At 35.6% G+C, this 22294-nt stretch overlaps 1 protein-coding gene across 1 annotated transcript in view; it reads left to right on the plus strand.

The window, feature by feature from the left end:
- Positions 1-22294, plus strand: part of LOC150081924 (ras-related protein Rab-38-like) — a 154313-nt gene that overhangs the window by 4691 nt on the left and 127328 nt on the right. Inside the window, exons 2-4 of the mRNA XM_090380367.1 lie at positions 9800-9937; positions 13467-13499; positions 21059-21152. Of these exons, the coding sequence (XP_090236493.1) occupies positions 9829-9937; positions 13467-13499; positions 21059-21152 (236 nt within the window). The 5' untranslated portion in view covers positions 9800-9828. The remainder of the gene's footprint in view (positions 1-9799; positions 9938-13466; positions 13500-21058; positions 21153-22294) is intronic.

Consider the following 22294-nt stretch of genomic DNA (forward strand, 5'->3'; position numbering starts at 1 on the left):
AGCATTGGTGTACACGTAAGTATACATGCACCTGTTCTTTTTCTTAGCTACCCTAACCTTTCTTTGCCAGTGACTTCTATAATCTGCCTTATCTTGCCTAAGGCAGATTTGTGACTTGATTATAGACTAATTTATATCTACCATAGGCTTATGTATCACTGATAGTTTATATGCATTCCATTCACTATTCTTCTCTGCCATGTGTCTTAATAGTTCAACTGACGTCCATTTAGGTCTAAGCCTTGAACAGTTGGAGGTTTCAGATTTAGAAGATGTGGAATAGGCACTTTGCTTGAGTAGTTTATAAAAATCTAGAATTCTAGATATATTTTAAATTAACAATAAAATGCAAACATGTGGAGGGTCATTATAAAGGTTTACAGCATACAAAAACTACAAACTAATGAGCTGAGAAGGAACAACTGAAGTTTAACATTGACAAATGTAAAGTGCTCCCTGCGTATGGGTAGCAGTAACCTGAGAGTAATGTACCAACTGTGCAGGACTACACTCAGGGTAGTGGAGGATGAAAACAACCTATGGTAATTGTACAGTCAGATATGAAGTTTTCTGAGCAGTGCACACAGAGTGCCAGAGCAGGTCATGGGGTCTTGTCAATGATATACAGGAATTTTGCTAGCAGGGATAAGTAGGTGATTATTCCTGTGTAGAAGGCAATGGTCAGGCCACACCTTGAGTGTTGCATACAGGTCCAGAGGCCTCATTTTAGGATGTAGAGCTGCTGGAGTGAGTACAGAGAAGGGCAACAGTGTCTGGAGACTAGGCACCTGCAGACAATTGCAGTGTCTGGAGACTAGGCACCTGCAAGGTGATCTGATTGAGTTATATAAGGTTTTGAATGGTTTGAGCAAGCTCAGTACTGATGGGATTCTTCCACTTGCTCAGATTACACACATTTGAGGAGGCATAAATTCAAATTGAAGAATAGATGTGCCGAAATTTGCCTTTAGCCAGCATGTGGTTGATTCCATCTGTTGTTGTGGAAGTTGATAGCTGAAATAAATTCAAGGTAGAACTGGACAGACTTTTGGAATGAATAGATAGGTGAAATGGGAAGGGGTTTTTTTTGCCGATGCTGTGTAAGCTTCCTTTCTTGCATCATATGCCACTAGTAATGCTAATGTGGCAGGGGAGTGATGCTTCCTATGCAAGAATCAGTTCAGATGCTTGCTGAGCCTTGTAGCTTGAGATGACTTGTTGTAATAAAGGGAAGAGTACATGGAGTAGCAATATATTGTGTGTAAACAGTTTTTTTTTTTTTTTAACTATCTTGATTATTATTTATTCCAACAAGTCAGAAAAAGTATAAGGACTCTTGTTATTAATCCTCAACCTAGTTCTCACCAAGGATCCAAACTGCATGAAAAATTTGACAGCTGACAAACCAATAATGGATGGTGGCTTCAGTGTCTTAAAATAGGTAGTGTCCAAAGAAATTTTTATGATAGAAGGGTGGTGGGGGGGTGTTGGCTTTAGTTTTACAATGAGAAAACAATATAGTGGATAGATATTTTTGAGCACTATTAACTGGAGAGAGAGCTGCACTATTGGATAGGGTTCATTATGAGAAGCATTCAAGGGAACTATCTTGGAAGCCACAAATGGATTCATTCCAGTGAAGAAGCGCTACAAAAAAAAAAAATATATATATATATATATATATTCTTGGCATAGATCTGTGCAAAGGAAAATGCAATAGGAACAATTCCATGTGACTAGAATTGTGCCTATTGTTATTCAAGGGAAGGGTATTACTTCTCATATCTAGTGATACATTGAGAACACAGGGGATTTGCTTAATTTGTGGGTATAGTAGTATTTGTATTTACACTCTAACAGTGATTCACTATAAGTGATTATAATAAATTATAATATATAATTTATTATTATAATAAATCATTATAACAGCCTGGGACATCGGGACTGAAAGGAGCAGGGGTGGACAATATGTTGAAGCTGACGAAATTGAATCAGCTCTATAATATGTCATCTGATACTGGAATAGAATTCTATTCCAGTCGTACTGTATGCCTCGGAAATTTGGGGGTCCGCGGCCCCTACCAGCATCAAGCGCGTGTACTCCGCCGAATACTGGCTCCTTCGTTGGATCATGCAAAAACATTGTCGTCCACCCCAGCAAAGGACAACTGCGATAGCAATGTCACTTCACTTTGCCCGACTTCCAGATCTTGTATTTGAAAAACACCTTGTTCTCACTGTCAAAGATGACAACCGGAATGGTCTCGGAGCCAAGCATCTGGGAACTGTGTGGCTGGAGGATCCCTCTACCCGGACTGAGGTCAGTTCCCACGCTCACAGCTCACTATAACAGACTAGCACTCAGTGACCGCTTTCTCCCCAGGGAGATGCTCCCCACAGTCCTTTCAATTGGCGGTGACCTCTGTAGGTTTGTGAAGGATCGGAGGTACCGAAAACAGATCCTTAAGAGCCTGACCTTGGCCAGGCAAAGTGCACATTGATAAGGGCAGCATAATAATGCCCAATATATTGTAAATAATGTTCAAAGCACGATGTCTTTATGAATATGTTGTAAATAAAGTCAAGAATATCTTAAGAATATAAATATCAATATAACATAATGTAAATCTGAATATCTTTATTATTTCATTGTAAATATTGTGAAAAGCATAATATCCTGTAAATAATCTGACACTGATTCTATTTTATTGTTGGCTCTGGGGGATGAGCCCGAACTTCGATGTGGGCCCCGTATCCCCAAGGCTATTATTGTCCACCATCCAATGTAAAACCCCTGGCATTGCTGCTGTGAAGGGTCTATTGTATATACCATGTTTGTATACAATAAAGATTATATATATAGTCAAGTGATGCATATTCTGAACCTCATTCAAATACATCCGTTGATGTTAAAATGCTACAAACAACCGATGCTAGCATTACTTGGAGTGAAGATTCTTCACAGATGAAATTCATTTACTAGAAAGCAATGCCAACTTGTTCCACGCCCCACAGAAGCACCCCAAGGATCCTTGCAAATATAAATGGCAGCAAACATATTAAGTTTCAGTTTTCCATAACCTGTTCATAAGGTATCTCTTCAAGATGCAGATTTTAAAAATTAAACATCGAAGAAAGCATTAAGTTTTAAAAATATTTTTTTTTTATATTTTTTACAATAGGTATATTTATCATATGACTGATTTATCAAACAAATCATTTTCACTAAAGTGTATGAGGAAAATTTCAATGTTCTCATTAATAACTAGGTGACTGACTGGTCACGTATTTATTTTCAATGTGTGTAACATCCTCGCAACATTTTATTCATATATCACTTTCAGCTTTCAAAAGTTTCCTAATATATAATTATTTGGTATTATCCTACTTAGAGGTAAAATTATTAGTAGCGGCATATTGTTTGGTCCTATATGAATTCTGTCGGATTAAGGTCTGCGTGATGTGGATTAACTGAAACCACAGGGTTTTAATAATTCATCCAATTTATATTTTTTGTGTAGTGGCTTAGTAACTCACTTGAATTTAATGTGTCATATATGAGGACATATCCAAGAAAAGTCAACTCTGCATTTTATGTAGTTTCTGATTCTATGCTACTGTTCAGATGTGGATGGTTTCTATGAAGAGTTGACATCTGGCACAGTGACAGCTGTTCATCAAAAGCTTAATGGGGAAGTGTGGATTTTACTTTAGATTTGTAATAAATATCTATTCATATGAATACAGGCCTATGAAAGTGAGGCATTTGTTCAATTACAGAAGCGAAAACTATAAATAATTTCTATAGGGCTTGAATGATTCCACTCTGCCTCATCCTAAGTTGATACCAAAGATATAGCACTCCAATGTAAAAAAAATTTAGTGATATTAATGGCATGTAATGTTATATAAATCCGGATCTGTTAGTCATTTTTCCTATTAATTTTATTTTATATCTTTTTAATTATTTTGTTTTATTCTAAAGGTAACATTACACAGCAATCAAAGCATCTTTCTCTTTTAATGTGAATGGCAATGCATTATGCATTAAGTTTGCCATCACCATCACACAGTCTGAAAAGTCTGTTTCTCCAAATAAACATGGAAAAACATTGAAGAGTAGTGTTAGGCAAAATATTATGAGAGGAAATGCTCAAGGAGAACATCGATTTTGTTGCTAATAAAATTAACAAAATTTGAAAGAGGCAGCTAAATCACAATTTTTTTTTTTTTTTTTAATCAAAAATTACAAGTGATAACTTAACACGTTAATATTTACTTTTTTAAATATATATTGATACATATTTAACCCCAGGGTCCTGAGCTGGATATCATCATTTTTCTCTTTCTTGGTGATTCCTTTTTACTTCTCTCTCTCTCTCTCTCTCTCAGGGTAACTCGGGAATTTTTTTTTTTGGTGGTGCAGCACAAGCCTCAGGCTTCCTTGCACCATATGGCTAATAATAATAATAATATTTTTAAGTTTTTGTTATATTGAAATAGAAAACATACTGTGAGAGCAATGAATGGAAGCAGGGCTTAGTAATTACATTAAGCCATTTGTGTGAGAAAATGCTGTACCCCTCTCTCTCTCTCTCTCTCTCTCTCTCTCTCTCTCTGTGTGTGTGTCAACTTAGGTTGAAACAAGGTGGTTGTCAACTCATCTGATCTATGTAGTCATGCTAAATTATAAACAACTTTGATTTCTTTAGATAAAATGTAGTGTTTCACTATCTAAAGAAATCCCTATGGTTTTATGCCTTCTTTACCCCTGGAAGTGACACATATCACTGAGAAAGAGTGAGTCACTGATGCAATTGATCCATTCTACTGCAAGATGCATAGCTAAATCTGTTTATAAAAAGTTACTAAGTTTAGTGGTGGTCTGTAAATGCTGATGGGTTCTCTTAACATGGGTCTACCCATAGTTGCAGAACTTAAATTTTGAGTTTATGGCTATTGATGTGTTCTTTGGAATTTCCTTGAAAGGTTCAGTTGGAGCATACTTTTTTTTTTTCTTTTCTTTCTTTCCCCCTTCCCATTACTTTTTTTTTTTTTTTTTAATATATGAAATATATACTTTTATGTTCTAGAGTGGATTTTTGACCCTGCTAGATTAATGCAAAGTGTAAACAGAAAAGTCACATATTCATTAGACAGACTACTGCTGCAAAAAAAAAAATCTGGCAGGCATTTAGGATTGTAATGCATGAATTTCTAAGTAACAATAAGAGTGGAGACTACAAAGAGCTTTTGTTAAAAATTTGATTGAATGGTCTTAAGACAGTTATGGAATATCTCTCTCTATATCCACATTATTTGCACAGGCACGTGAACTTTTTTGGATGACACGAATGAAAATTTGGGTGACATGAATGAAGAGCATGGGGAATATTTCAGTCAGCATATTTAAGCAGTGCGATGCAGCTATGATGAGTGACTAATCTTTAAAAACAAATTATAATGAGCAGGATTGACATATAAACTTAATCAATTTTAAAAATAAGGTTTATTAAAGAAACCAAATGACAAATTAAAATAAAAAATTATGAAAAAAACTAGTGCCTGGTTCAAGTTGATCAAAAAAGATAGATGTTCATTTTTGATTAAAGTTCTAGTTTGTCTTCCTTAGCAGCAACTATAGTCAAATGATTTATTGTTCTGTGTGATTTATAAACTTTCTTTGATAAAGGGCTTTGTTCTATTTTTGTAAGTTGATAAACTGTGATAATAATCATATATATGGTTACATGAAAATTTATTTATTTTTTCTTTAATTTATGGAAGAATTGGAAGTGAAAGAATAACTCTTGTTTTTCTGATCTGTGTATCCAGAAACAAAAGAATAAAGATAAACAGAATACTGTATTTTTAAAATTTGGCTCCCCACCATTATTATAGATGAAATTAACAGTTTTAATAAGACTGCTAGATAGATACTAAATGTAATTTCTCTAAATACATTTAATCAATAAATATACAGTAAATACTGATATATAATATGCTGATATCTGGAAAATTTCAGCTGTACAAAAGATCCATAAAAAAGAGCAGTATTTAAGCAATTACATTAAACAATATTAGATTAATATAGATCCCAAAAAAAGTCGCGGCAGTCAAGGTCAGAATAATAAAAATAAATACAATACTGAATATATGTACTGTAGTACAATTTCAGTGTTGCAGAAGGGAATTATTCACAGTTTGAAAAATTCAAAGTTATAATATGTGCAGCCTCTTATGGTCGCACTCTAAACTCACCATAGTTACTTTTCTTCATTCTTCATTAATTTTTTCTCTTTAATTTTTTGCAGCAACCTTCCTTTGGGTATTATCTGAAAATTATATTTTCAGATAATACCCAAAAGAAAATGAAGAAAAAAATAATACCTAAAGAAAATGAAGTCCCATGCTAATAAGTTTCTTTTGATTTATAAGAACACTGAAGAGCATGCTTTTGAAGATGAACACAACCCTTGGAAAACCATTATAAATAACTATATACTTGAAAAGTCACTACACAAGTATAAAACTAAGACAGGTCAAGGAAGATCAAATTTAATGTAAAGTAATATAATGATAGGGGCCTCCGTAGCTAAGTGGTCATGAGCGAGAGTTCAGCAGCATGTGCTCTTTGAGTAGACTGGGGTTCAATCCCCCCTTGACTGCTAATAAATACTATCAATCTTCTAACCTGCATTGGACCAGCATGGCAGATTATGGTCCATTTCCTTCATCTTGAATTGTTGAGGAGGCTTCCATCCTGCAATGGATTGATAATGGCTGCAGTTTACCCTTTTAATATAATGATTGTGATTATAATCCCCTTTTTTTTTTTTTTTTTTCCCCTTTGCATTCACTTAGCATGAAGGATAGGATAACAGTATTATATGAGAATTAGTCAAATGAAAGTAGAATTATAGTCCGTGCCCACATGCAGTAAGCAACATCGCACCACCTGATGAACTTCCTCATCTGTGGTGAAATGCTGTTTGTTTGTTTTTTGTTTTTTTATTAATAACTTACTTTATTTTTCAAAAAAATAAAAATCTTAACCAGAGTTTATGTACTTACTCCATCTGTATCCAAATTATTTTTATACCCTGTTCATGAGTCTTGTGGTTTCCTGTTGGCAGCATTATTTGAGAACTCTCCTTTCACTTATTTTTCATCATTCATCAGATCATTTTTCAGTCCTCTAAAAACATAAATATCTAGTTCCCTGGCTGCATCATAAAACTGATGTTCACTTGTATGCCAAGACAACATTTGCTTCTGCAATTACTGTGTTATCTTATTCTGAGAATCTTCCTCTGCAATTTTTCTTCCTTTGTGATAATGATTTTTGTGTTCATACATTTGTCAGCACATACCTTTTCCATTTGCCAGTAAATTTTTGCTGGAGAGACCCTCTGCTGCAAGAAACTGAACAGAACCATGTTGCATTGGTTTAGACTCTCACTTCACTGTAGGAATGTAGTCCCTGCTGCAAGAAGGTATGTTGTCAAGGCGCCTCCGTAGCCAGGTGGGAAGGAGCAGTAGTGCGTAGCACACGCTTCTTGATTAGACCGGGGTTCGAACCCGTCACCACCAAATACGGACGATGCGGAAAGGTTAGGGAATGACCACCGCATATCCCAGAGCAATGTGGCCTTAGTTGCTAATGCTCCTAAAAACGAAAATAACAAGTATGTTGTCAAAGTTTTAAATTAATGTAATTCTTTTCATGCTGTTGTTGGATAAGATGCTGATGGATGGTTTTATCATCAGCATCTTAGACCATATTGTAACGGTGCATTATGTGTGTAGTTGTTAATATTATTATTTATATAGCATATTAGCATTCAAGGCCATATTGAATTGTATGTGTTGCATGTGCAAGTTTGTGTTCCTGGGCTGATATGCATGTTGTCCAGGTGAAAACAAGGTGGGCATAATTATTGAGAGCTAATAACTGATTATTTTGATTATAGAATATCAATTGATTTTGCCCATTACTAGTGAAAACCTTACTCTCTCCAACTAAAATTGGCTAACTGCAGCCCCCAATTAAATGGCTTATAATCATTTTGCTAGTTTCCAGTGGTATTCAAACCTAGACATCTCCAAATGGCTGACAAGTGGCAAACCATTACGGCAGTGCTTTCAAATGTGTTTGATGCCAATATGCCATGTACATGCCAAAAAAAATTCAACACCTCAGCCAAAATTGCACAATTATTTGACACCCCACCCATTTTGTTCCTTATCTTTTAAGTTGAAGTTAAATGCAATGGTATACAACTTCCTTTGTTTCAGGCTGAAATATGTAAACAAAAGTACGGAGAGGGACAATGTGTGGTATTAAGTACAAGCTTAACCAATCGCATCTGAAATTGATTACTTGAGTTATTCAATTTTAAAAGAGAAAGAACATGCCCAGAGCTACTGGCTGCCAAGTAGCATGTGAAGGCTACCATAAAGCATGTGAAATAATCTTCTATATATAAAAGAATATTTTGCTTTTCACATGCACACTTTTTGCTTTCCACAAGGCGGGGCTATCAGCTATTGCGCCATACTACAACAAAGTTGGTAGGTCTGTCTCGATGCTTTTACGAACTCTTAATTTTTTATAGTCTTTAAATTTTTCTAACTGAATATTTTATACATAGAAGTTTTTATTTTATAGTGCTTTTAATTTTTAGAATTCTGCATGTCTCGAGGCAACAATTTTTTCAAAAGCTTCTTCAGCTATTAGCAATGTTGTTAATAATGGCAGTAATAGAAAAGAGAAAGATCATATCAGAAAGGATGAGAGGAAAAGAAAAACGTCTTGAGTATGAAGCAGCACTTAAAATCCTGATATTGAAGAAAACAAAGTGATTATTATTTTATTTTTATTTTTTTTTTGTTAGTTGTTGGCACATCGGCTTCTGTGGCCATAATGCACCTCTAAGTTTTTGCATTTTACTCTGCTCCAAGCCTGAGGTGGGATTCGAACCCGTGACCTTTGGGTTGCCAGGCAGGGACTTTACCCATCTGGCTAGCCTGGTCAGCCAAGCGATTATTGAAAAATACGAAAATAATAAGTTAAAGGCTTCACAATTAAGAAAGGAAAGATACAAAAGACTACTTTCATATTACAAGACTACATGTAGTGGAAATAGGAAAGAAATGCTTGGTTTGTGAACATGTCACAGGTGACAGAGCTGGATCGAAAGCATATATTCTACGGATTCATATGTATTCAAATGAAGGGGAATATAACTTCATTTTTCAACAAACATTTTCCTGTGAAATTGGCTTTTAGTATGACAATAAACAAAAGTCAAGGTCAAACATTATCCAAGGTTGGTGTTGACGTAACATCACGATTGAAGGCAGCTAAAAATCTCTTTGTATTAATGGAAAACAAAATCCAAAATGCTGAAGAATGGGGTGTGGGGGTTTCCCCCCACTAAAAAAAATTTTAAATATAAAAACATAATTCAGGTTCATTTGACACGAGACAGAAGGGAGCGAAAGCGACCTGATTTGTAAATGTAAATTAATGTATTACTCAATAATTGTATTTTTACCAACCAGTTACAGCAATGTATGTATATGCAGTGAAAGGAAATTAGAATGAAAACAACGCTGATATGATGTCAAAATTTGGCAGCTCCCTTTGGGACAGCACAACACACTTTAGAAGGCTCTGCACTATACTCTCACAGAGAGCCCTTTCTTGTATTCACTCAACATGAAGAATGAAATAATAATATTCTTTATTATAGTTCTGTTTCATAATTTGTTTACTTGGTTATTTTCTTTTCAGTTTACATTGGCTGATTTTATAAATCAAGAATGACAGCTGTTGCACCTCTTGATGCTTCTGGCAGTTTATCTGATTCTGGTGCACATGAGTTTAAAGAATTTTTGTTTAAAGTACTAGTAGTTGGAGATTTTGGTGTTGGTAAGTTTTCATTTACTTTCTTAGCTTTTGAAGAATATACTGATTGTATTTTACAAGTTTCTAGAGTATTCAATTTGTATTGTCCCCAACAACTTCTATGGTTTTGCTACACTCAGTGGTTTACTTGTAGGTGGTGACGAGGAAAGGATTTCACTAAATATGACTGGTCATCAATTGGTGTGTCCCACTCTCTTTGCCTTAAAAGAAATACCATTTCTGAAAATTTTAATTTGTGCAGTACTGCATGTGAAGGTAACAGCAGGACAGACCTTTCTTTTTAATGAATAACAGATTCACCTACTGGCTGATGTTATTCGATTAAAAATGATAAGTTTGTGTTGGCTCATTATTAATGTGGTCATTTCTAAGAGCCTAAACTGAAGCTCTGTCCCAGGAGAGATAACATTGTTCCTCCCTGCAGTAAAGAGAGATAAATGAACAGTGTGAGTATTATTTCACAGAACTAGAAATAGTATCCCCTTTATTTGATTTAAAAGAAAAAAAATGTAAACAAAATAATAAAATTACAAAAAAAAAGAAAAAAAATTTTCACCCAGACCCAAGGCAGCAGTATCCTATACATTTATATCTTTCTATACATTAAAATAATTTTCCTCCTAATGATATTTATTCAGCCAATGGGAGAAGAGAGATGTGAGTTACTTGTAATATGTAACAAATACTAAAATACGTAACAGAAGCTTGTTTTACTGTGATAAAACAAGCTTCTCTTTAAGTATGGTCATGCGTTATGTTTATCTAATACAACCACGTGGTACCAATCTTTATTTCCATATGTAGCGTATTGATTTAAATAAACTAAATGCAACAAGGCATAATATTTTAAGAATTTAAGATTCTATATCTATATAATATCGGTGTAGATATACCATAGGCAACTCTTAAAGATAAACTACGATTGTAGTGTGAAAGGCACCCACCGATGAAAAGTCAACTAGCTTTGAAACAGTGCCATCTGGATGGTGGTGTCCACCGAGAATAAGTGATAGTAGTCTTCTCTATTAGTGAAGCATTACTTATTTGAGGTAGTACAATACATGGTAACTCGTGGAAGATGAGCACAGTATAAGATACACATGAAATGATGCTTTTTTCACTACAATCGTAGTTTTTCTTTAAGAGTTGTCTATGGTGTATATACACTGATATTATATAGATATAGTAACATATTTATGTATTCATAGCTGAGGAAGAGACAAACATGGAGTCAAAAGCTTCTGTATTTCATTTTATTTTATCAATAGAAGTGAGCAGGAGGCAAAGCCCCCTAGTAGATTTATTATTTATTTTCAGTTTCTTATCACCTTGTGGATCTATATTCCAGAGTGTTTTTTTTTTTTTTTTTTCCTTCAAATTTCAGCTTATCTAAACCCACATTGTCTTAAATCTTATTGAAAGGTTTTGTCCTCCTGTGCTGATTTTTGAAACTATTATAAATATAAAAAACAGCTCCTATTATTTATAAATACAATTAGGTCTGTACATATACAGACCTAATTTATTAATACTGCATTGGAACAACCTTCAAAATGAAAGCAGAACTGCCATATTTCCCCATGTATAAGATGCTCCCATTTATAAGAGCACCTTAATTTTGAGGCCCGAAATTTGAAAAAAAAAAAAAAAATGTATTACATAAAGTTATTGAACTCAAGTTTTATTCATCATAAAATTCATACAACTCCTCATCACTGTCAAAACTCCCATCCATTAGCTTGTCCTCATCTGTGTCTGATGACGAATCACTGTCTTCATATATTGCCTCATCCTCAGTTCCATCTATGGCATTTGAAGTGCCACACTTCTTAAATGACTTGACAACGATCTCAATCTTGATATTATCCCAGGTTCTTTTCACCCAGGTACAAACTTCTCCTGTAGTTGGTTTCTTCACTCTTCCTGCTGGTGTCAAATTGTCCCCAGAAGACTTCATCCATTGGTTCCATTCGTCTCTCAGGGCAGCTTTGAAGGGTTTGTTAATGCTGACATAAAGTGGTTGGAGCTGGGATGTCAAGCCTCCAGGTATGATGGCAAGTTTTGTTTTTTGCTCTGCAGCAATCTTCTTTGTGTTTTTTGTTATGTGTGCCCTGAACTGATCAAGCACCAATAGAGCAGGTTTGCATTAGAGCCCACCTGGTCTTCTGCTCCAAATTTTCTCAAACCAGATCTTCATCCCATCCTGATCCATCCAACCCTTGTCATGAACGTGGACAATCACTCCTCAAGGAATGTCTTCTTTTGGCATTGTTTTGCGTTTGAAAATCAGCATAGGAGGCAGCTTGGTTCCGTTAGCACAACAAGCTAGAACAACTGTATAAAATGGCTCTTTTCATGTCCACTTGTCTTCACAGTTACAGTTTTCACCCCCTTCTTATCAACACTTCTGTTACTTGGGACATCAAATTGAAGGGGGACTTCGTCCATATTTGCAATCTGTCCCAACTCAAACTGATGTGTCTTCCGACATTGAATGACAAAACAATGAAATTCAAGGACCTGCTTATAGCTTTCAGGCATCTTTTGGGCAAGTCTGGTGCATGTATGCACGCTTAGTCCATTCCGTTTCATGAACCTGAAGCACCAATTGTGTCCTCCTTTTAAATCAGTAACTTCTTTTTCATCAGCAATTCTTTTTGCCTCATTGCTGAACCATCTTTGTGGACACAGGAGTTCCAATTGCCCTTTGCTCTTCAATCCATATCTTCAATTCCATCTAAATCAGGCCATTTTGCTGACTTGCCTCTCATGGCCTTCTTCTGCCGTGGCATTTTCAGTAGGGTTTCTTCTTCCCGTAGCCAGTCTCGGATTGTTTTCTCAGTTGGAGGAGGACCAAACTTACGTTCAGCACCACGATTTTCCATTCACTTTTGCAAACTGGATCACTTTTAACTTGAATTCAGCACTGTACGAAAATCTTTTCTGAGCCATTTCTGGGCAGAACGTGGCAAAACATAACCTAATATACCGGTAACAAGTGTGAAACAATGAGTGCAAAGACAAACGGGAAATGCAAGTAAAAAAATCTACAACCACTGTATAAGACGCACCCAGTTTCTAGACCAAATTTTTCGAAAAAGGGTGCGTCTTATACATGGGGAAATACAGTACTTGCAGTCATCTTAAGATGATTTGTATACATGGCAGTTTCTCATAAACTGCACTTTTAGAATTTGAAGAAGAAATGGGGATGGAAATTGACTTCTAGTGTCACATTACTATTATGCATTGAATGGTAGAAATCTATGAATGGTGAAAATTTTCAAATAAAATTAAAATTATTATTAACATCAACATACTTTTATTTCTATGGTGGAATCCTTTAAATGAATATAAACACGTATGTTTTAAAATGATTATGCATCTTTGAGGAGGTGTTCATGAGTTAACCACAAATGCCTATAAATCTTATATAAAGAAGCTGTATTTTTAAAATCAATTTTTAAAAAATTTATCTTTGCACCTAAAGAACTTTAAAGTTACATTTAAAACATTTTTATTTGTTTTCTAGGGAAGACTGCAATTATTCGTCGCTATACTAAAGGTAACATTTTTTTTTTCTGCAAATATGAACTCTCTCTCTCTCTGTTTTTATTTATTTATTTATTTGGAAAATTAAATGCACTAGGCATAATCCTTATGGGTTTTGATAATTAACTATATAATATCGGTGTAAATACACCATAGTTAACCCATATATTTGAGCTACGATTGTAGCGTAGAAGGCATCGTTTTAAATGTATCTCATAATGTGGTTGCCTTCACAACAAGATAGCTACTATTGAATTACTTCAAATAAATAACGCTTCTCTAGTAGAGAAGGCTACTGTTATTTATTTTCAGCGGTACCACCACCCAGACGATCGTTTCGAAGCTTTTTGGCTTCGTCATCAGTGAGCGGGTAGGTACCCAGGTAATACAACAAGCCATCTCAGTTGCGAAGTTATATCCACATTATGAGAGATGCCAGAAGGGTGTGGTGGTAATGTATTTGGAAAATTAAATGCACTAGGCATAATCCTTATGGGTTTTGATAATTAACTATATAATATCGGTGTAAATACACCATAGTTAACCCATATATTTGAGCTACGATTGTAGCGTAGAAGGCATCGTTTTAAATGTATCTCATAATGTGGTTGCCTTCACAACAAGATAGCTACTATTGAATTACTTCAAATAAATAACGCTTCTCTAGTAGAGAAGGCTACTGTTATTTATTTTCAGCGGTACCACCACCCAGACGATCGTTTCGAAGCTTTTTGGCTTCGTCATCAGTGAGCGGGTAGGTACCCAGGTAATACAACAAGCCATCTCAGTTGCGAAGTTATATCCACGTTATGAGAGAATGTGGATATAACTTCTCATAATGTGGATATAACTTCGCAACTGAGATGGCTTGTTGTATTACCTGGGTACCTACCCGCTCACTGATGACGAAGCCAAAAAGCTTCGAAACGATCGTCTGGGTGGTGGTACCGCTGAAAATAAATAACAGTAGCCTTCTCTACTAGAGAAGCGTTATTTATTTGAAGTAATTCAATAGTAGCTATCTTGTTGTGAAGGCAACCACATTATGAGATACATTTAAAACGATGCCTTCTACGCTACAATCGTAGCTCAAATATATGGGTTAACTATGGTGTATTTACACCGATATTATATAGTTATTTATTTATAGAGATAAGGTTAATAATTAGCTTTATATAAAATAACTTTTATTTAACTTTTTAAAAAATGAAAAAAAATTCTATTATGATCTGAGAACATGATCAGCTGCAATAACTGGCCCTTGAGATTGGTTATAAATATTCTTTCATCACTTTGAAGTCTAAAAATTTTATGGAGTCATATATGTGAGTTGTATTTGCAGATCAGCAGTCTGATTGTTCTGCAACAACTGGATTCAAGTACCTGAAGTGTTGTGTACTGCTAAGCTGCAGTGTAGCTACCAGCTGTATGACTAGATTTATGACAAAGAATTTTTTTTTTTTAATTCAATTTGACCCATTCTCTGTCTTGCCATTGTGCTAGAGTTGGTACCATAGTCACTCGGTCTTTTTATTTTCAAAAAAATAAATTACACATTTTCAACTCAACTTGCATTGTTGATAGAACCTAGAAAAACTCCAGTTTTTATGAGTCAACAGTTGGCAGCTATGCTGTAGTCACCTTATTGTATTGGTTACTGTATTATGTCACCTTTAGTTTGCCCCTTCTTATATGGATTCAAAAGAAAACACCTTGTAAAGGTTACCTGCTCCATTTGGGCCTCTGACTCCTATAAGTTCAGGGCTTGGGTAAAGAAAGCCTGCACGAGAACGACGAGAAACGCCGGATAACTTACGTGGAAAATTAGCTTCCCGATATGGCACTCTAGCACTGCTTGGTCTGGAGGATATATTGACCGACAGGTAGGCGTGGAAAACGATGAAATGATTGGTGGTGGGCGCGACAGAAGACAAGCTACTGTGTAGTCATTGGTTAGCATTATGATGTGTATTTCCAGTAAAGAACGGTGCATAATAGTTTTGTAATGAACGGTGAACAGGTAATAGTAGCGATGAATCTTTTAACCCGGAAGAAATTTCCGCATGAGTGTCTTTAAAAATAAAAGTACAGTAATAAAAAATTAATATTTTATTAATAAACAATTTATGTGCTAGTCCACTCATGATTCTAAAGAAAAAAAGGTTAGGTTACCCCCTCCATTTTGGGAGAGGTTCAAGCTCCCATGGGATTCAAGTGGAGGTAACCTGACCTTTTTTCACCGTTAGGGCATATTATTGAACAAGAAAATAAAAATATGACTGATTCTAAAGAAAAAAAGGTTAGGTTACCTTTTTTTTTACCTTGAACCACTTTGGGAGGGGTTCAAGCTCCCGTGGGATTCAAGTTGAGGTAACCTGACCTTTTTTCACCATTACAGTAAATGTTAGGGCATGTACAATTACGACACATTACCATTAGTGCTGCTACAGTGATACTAAACCGATGTTATCGTGTGTTGTGTTTGCACACCAATCAGCACATCGTTTGCCACGTCTACGTGTCAATCAGTATATCTTTCTCAACTTTGCTCCAGACCGATAACATCTACTGTCTGTTTACTGGGTGAGCAGCACTAGAGTGCCGTATTGGCAAACTAATTTTCCGTGTAAGTTATCCAACATTTCTCGTTGTTCTTGTGCAGGCTTTCTTTACCTTCGCCAAGTTCATGATTCAGAGGGTGGAGCAGAGTGAAGCAAGCAATGATCCAGATCCATTCGGCTAAACCATAAACTTTTAATCTCTCTCTCTCTCTCTCTCTCTCTCTCTCTCTCTCACACACACACGCGCAAAAAAATTACTTTCCTTTCTTACTTACATACATTCTAGCACCCACACTACAAATTCATTATCCATTTAAAATTTTTATTTTTGATAACTCTTGTCTAGAATATTTTATTCAGTTAAATTACCAGTTCAACTGTATAATTCATTATCACTCATACTTTTACCAGACTCTTATATCTTTGGGAAAACTGATTACAACTAATATAATGGCATATATGAATACTAGGAGTTTGTGACCTTAACCTACAAAAAAAAATTACATATTAATGTCTAAAAGGGTAAGTGCAACCCTATCCAAGGTTATAGTTCAAGCATTTTTGGAATAGTAATCTTCAAAATTCTATATTCTTTGCATTTCTGACACTAATATGACAAAGTTGTTCACCCACTTGATATCCCTCAGGGATACCAATTAACATCTACTTAAGTTGCATAGAATTTCTTGATAGGTGGAAATAAATGTTATTTGTGATGCTACTTTTCAGCATAATGGTGTCTACTGAATGTCCATCAAGATTCTAGGGGCAATGTGTGCATGCATTGATAATTTTCTACTTATGCCCACCCCACACTTCTACAGCAGTTTGGTTCCTGTTTACCTTCTCTGGAAGTAGTAGTAGTATGTCAGTAACTAGTCTTTGTTGTTGGTCTATTCCATCACACTTTTCTTAACACAACCCATTAGATTTTATATTTCTGATTAGTAATAGCTATATAGATAACTATTCAATTGAACTTGGAATTTAATCAAACTGTCAGCCCCAACTACCTGCGAGGACAACTTGTTCCAACAATCAATGACTTGCTGGCTAAAAGAATTCCTCAGTCCTGTAATTTAAATTTATGCTCCTGAGTCCTGGAATTCTCTATAACAGTGAAAATTCTGCCTTCATTCATTTAACCCCTCTCAGAGCCTTATGAACCTCAATCAGGTCACATCTGAGGTGCCCGGTTACAAAGCTCTGCAGCCCACATAATCAGCGTGTTTTCTCATAAGGTCGCCTGTTTGCTGATCGCACCATGCGAGTTGCCTATCTTTGGACCCTCTCAAGAAGCTCAATGTCTTTTTTCAGATGCAGTCTCTATACTTAAACACAGTGGGACTATGACTTCCATATCTCTACAGGATAACCCAGTGGTTTTCAACCTTTTTTTAATAATAGCACCCCTAAGTAATTTATTTTATTTTGTGGCACCCCTACTTTTAAAAAATATATGTTATATGATAGTTATTACAATAATATAGTTAGAAAAATTACATTTCATAATACAAATTATATATATATAGTATATAATAATTTTATTCTTTATATAGAGGTACTAAGTAAACATATAAATTTAAAAAATATATATAATTTGGGTTTAAGTAACTTAAACCCAAATTATGTGTCACTCCTGGAATGTTGTTGCAGCACCCCAGTTGAAAACCACTGGGATAACCTTTGATAAAGCATTGATACGACACCATGGACTTTTCTGGCCGCCTGTTTACACTGTTCGGAAAACCTCATATCTGCCCATATTGTAACTTCCAGATCCCTTTCTTCCTCTACTGTTTTTAATTTAACTCCACCAAGTGTGTAATTTCTTTTGGGGTTGCTATTCCCCAAGTGTAAGACCTTGCATTTTGCTGTATTAAAACACAGCTGCCAGTTTGCTGACTATTCTTGCAGCCTGTTCAATTCATACTGAAGGAGCACTGCTTGGTACTGATCATTAACTACTCTACCAATCTTTTAAGTCTGCAAATTTTGACATCAAGCTTTCTATTCCATTGTTGATGTTGTTTATGAAAATCAGAAACAGCAATGGTCCAAGAACTGATCCTTGGGGGACTCCACTTCTAACTTTACACTAATCTGAAGAATATCCATTAATCACAACCCTCTGCCTCCTGTCCTTCAGTCACCCAGCAAGCCACCTTAGAATTTTTCCATTAATCCCAACATGTTCCAGCTTAACCTTTCATAAGGAACTGAGTCAAATGCCTTGCTAAAATCCAAATAAACTGTCGAAATTGTTCCCTACATCCAGCTTATGGGTAACTGTGTCAAAATAGTCTACTAAGTTAGTTAAACATCATTTTCCCTTAACAAAACCATGTTGTGTGCTATTCACAATGTCATATTTATCTAAATGCCCTGGATTGCACTCTCAATCATGCCTCTACAATTTTTCCTACCACTGAAGTCAGACTTAACCGGTCTGTAGTTACCAGCTTCAAAACCTCTTCAAACCACCTTTATGTACTAGCAATACATTGGCACTCCTCCAGTCCAAATGAATCTCTTCCGAGTTCAAAGATGCCCTCATAATTAACATCAAAGGGTCAATGCACTCCATGGCAGCATCCCTCAAAATTACTGGGTATATGCCATTGGTTCAAGGAGCCTTACTTGCCTTTATGCTCAAGGTTTTCCTAATAGTCATCTGTAATTTTGGCGCCTCCGTAGCCAGGTGGGCAGGAGCAGCAGTGTGTAGCGCACGCTTCTTGATTAGACCAGGGTTCGAGCCCGTGACCACCAAATATGGAGGATGCGGAAAGGTCAGGGAATGACTACCGCATATCCCCAGAGCAATATGGCCTTAGTTGCTGATGCTCCTAAAAACCAAATAACAACAACAAGAACTTGGTGGCACCACATTTCTGTTAGCCCCATTACATCAGCATTAGTCCTAACCAGTAGTTCAAATTCATTTATTTTATTGACAATACTCTTGGCATTACTGTAGACACAGTTGAGACTAACTATTCTTCTATCCAATTTGATTGGATACTATGATGTGGTCACAAAAGAACTTTGATTGGATGCAAAAAAAATAATTTTGATATCATATACTTGGATTTCAGGAACGCTTTTGATATTGTTGCACATGGAAGACTACTATACAGATTGGAGCAGTATGGCATTAAGGGCAAGTTGCTACAATGGATAAAAGGATGGTTGAGTGGGAGAAGACATAGTAGTGGTCAATGGGTACTGCTCTACGTGGACTAATGTTATTAGTAGTGTCCCTCAGGGTTTGGTGTTGTGCTCATTGTTGTTTTGTATATTTATCAGTGATATTGATGAAAGTATATCAAGCTTAATGTCAAAGTTTGCAGATGATACAAAGGTTGGCAGGGTTGTTAATAACAGTAAGGACAGCATACCACTGCAACAGGATCTGGAAAAGTTGGGTAGATGGGCTGAGAAGTGGCAACTGAAGTTTAACATTGACAAATGCAAAGTACAACAGATCAGTAACCCCAGAGAAATGTACCAACTGTGTGGTATTACACTCAGAGTAGTAGAGAATGAAAGAGACCTTGGGGTAATTGTGCAATCAGATATGAAGTCTGAGCAGTGCAGACAGGCTGCCAGAGTAGGTCATGGGGTCTTGTCAGTGATAGACAGGAATTTTGCGAGCAGGGATAAGGAGGTGATTATCCCCTTGTATAAGGCAATGGTCAGGCCACACCTTGAGTACTGCGTACTGGCCTGGAAACCTCATTTTAGGAAGGATGTAGAGTTGCTAGAATGAGTACAGAGAAGGGCAACAAGACTGGTGAAGGGAACAGGGGGGGGTGCTCTTATGAAGAAAGGTGTAAGTTCTACAAATTGCAGCTTTTGGAGACTAGGCACCTGCGAGGCGATCTGATTTTGGTGTATAAGGCCTTGAATGGCTTGAGCAGGCTTAATGCTGAGGGGATTCTTCCTCTTGCTCAGATTACTAACCTGATTTTTTTTTTTGATTTGGTAGTTGTTGGCGCATCGGCTTCTGTGGCCATATTGCACCTCCCAAGGTTTTTGCAGTACTTTTGATCCAAGCCCGAGGCGGGAATCGAACCCGCGACCTTTGGGTTGCCGGGCAGGTACTTTACCCACTCGGCTAGCCCGGTCGGCATTACTAACCTGAGGGGACATAGATTCAAACTGAGGAAAGACAGTTGTAGAATAGATGTGCAGAAGTTTGCCTTTAGCCAGCGGGTAGTTGATTGCTGGAACAAACTTCCATCTGTCGTTGTGGAAGTTGATAGTTTAAATAAATTCAAGGTAGAACTAGACAAACATTTGGAATGAATGGATCAGTGAAATGGGAAGGGGTTTAATTTTTTTTTAGCATCATGCTAATGCTATAGTCTGCTATTCTGACACACCCCTTGAAGTTATTTAGGCTTGTTTCCCCTATCTTTCTCATCCTGCTTATTTGAAATGTTGCTACCCTCAAGAACATCTTGCCAGTGTTGGCTGTTGTGGCAACAAAGAATCCTTGAAATGGGTGCAAGCATTACTTTGACCCATATCATCAGATAAATGTGGATATATATTGCCCTTCTTCCCCTCCCCCACTAGCTTAAGGATTTAGAGAAACTAGCAGTTTTCCTGAACCCTTAAGGTATCTTCAATGGTACTGGCAAAAATCCTTGCACCACCTTTGTTCAAATTAATACCATTTCTATAAAATAAATTCCTTCTACTTGTTGGATGATTATTTTACATCCAACCACTGAAGCACCCAACAAAAAAAGGAACAATGAAAAGAGAGCATAATGAAACAAAATTTAGGTGTATGCAGTTTCTCACTATACATTCTCTAGAAAATTTTGAAGTTGTTTCATCATTTATGTTGATACACACAAAAATTGAAACTTTGGGTAGCATTTCATAGAGAGGTAGAAATTTTATGGAAATTGGGTTTTAAATAGTATTCACCTTATTTTTAATATATAATTTATATATATTAATGTATACTATATGTAGACAATTTATTTTTGATATTTAGGTGTGTTTAGCCAGAACTATAAGCTAACAATTGGAGTTGATTTTGTAGTGAAGTATCTCAACAAAGATGATACACGTGTGGCAGTTCAGTTGTGGTGAGCACGCTCTTCTTTTTCCCATCCAGTCTATTTATGTTTCCTTTAATACTGCAATCAGATAGCTATCAATAACTTGTTGAATAAATAAATCTGATTCTTCACATCCTTCAATGTGAAGAATCAGATTATTATTGCATTACTAAATGCCATTATATGGATCAGAATGTTGTTTGTTGTGGACAAAGCAACATGCAGATCAACCATTGATACTTTTAAACATCTCTTAAAAAAACAATTTTAGGTTCTTTAAACGATAGTTTAACATTAAACAATAAGCTAAAATAATAATGTGATTTTTTTCCAGTTGAAACCAATTGGAAAAACATAATAGATATATATACATACATACTGAATGATCATTCAGAGTTATTTGTGGATAGTCTTTTGGTTATGACAAATTCCTTGAACAGGTAGTGAGTAAAAAGGAGGAAATTCTTATTTTTGCTGCCAGTTTAGATGATTGATAGAACAATAAGATTAGTGCATAGCAAGCAGTAGTCTATATAATGTCATGCTGTTGTGCAATTGCTCTTTCCATTAGGACTGATGGTTTTTTTCGGAAACCATGAGTGATAGTTTAGTCATTCGCTTCTGTGAACCTAATTTTCCATGACATATTTTGTTCTCTTCATTTCATATTATGTTTAGTTTAGCTCCAGATTCAATAAGAATAATATTGGACTGAAACTGTGATTTATTTTTCTCAGTTTTTTTTATGGTAAATTGTCAATGAAAAGAAACCACTGAAATGGGCAGAAAACCAGGAAGAATACGATATAATTAAGGAACTTGAGAGATTTTACAGCAAAAAAAAAAAAAAATCACAACAAATGAAACAAAAAACCAAACTTTATTTTAAAAATTTACTTTAATTTTTTTTTTTCCCATAAATTTTGCAGTAAAATACCTATCTGAATATACATATGTAAATGTGCAAATTCTTATGTATAAGTTATTATTTTTTTTAATTAAATAAATTCGTTTTTTTTTTTTTTTTTCATGCTATTTAAAATCTTTTTCTTTTACCTTAATGCATTATAACAATTTATTTAATTATACCTTACGTTCGATTATCCAGGAAATTTTGCTATCCAGAAGAGGTCTGACATTGATTATTCTGGATAACTGACACTATTGTA

This window comes from Mastigoproctus giganteus, chromosome 8 (assembly GCF_048544385.1).
Source record: "Mastigoproctus giganteus isolate SK-2022 chromosome 8, ASM4854438v1, whole genome shotgun sequence".
NCBI lineage: Eukaryota > Metazoa > Arthropoda > Arachnida > Uropygi > Thelyphonidae > Mastigoproctus > Mastigoproctus giganteus.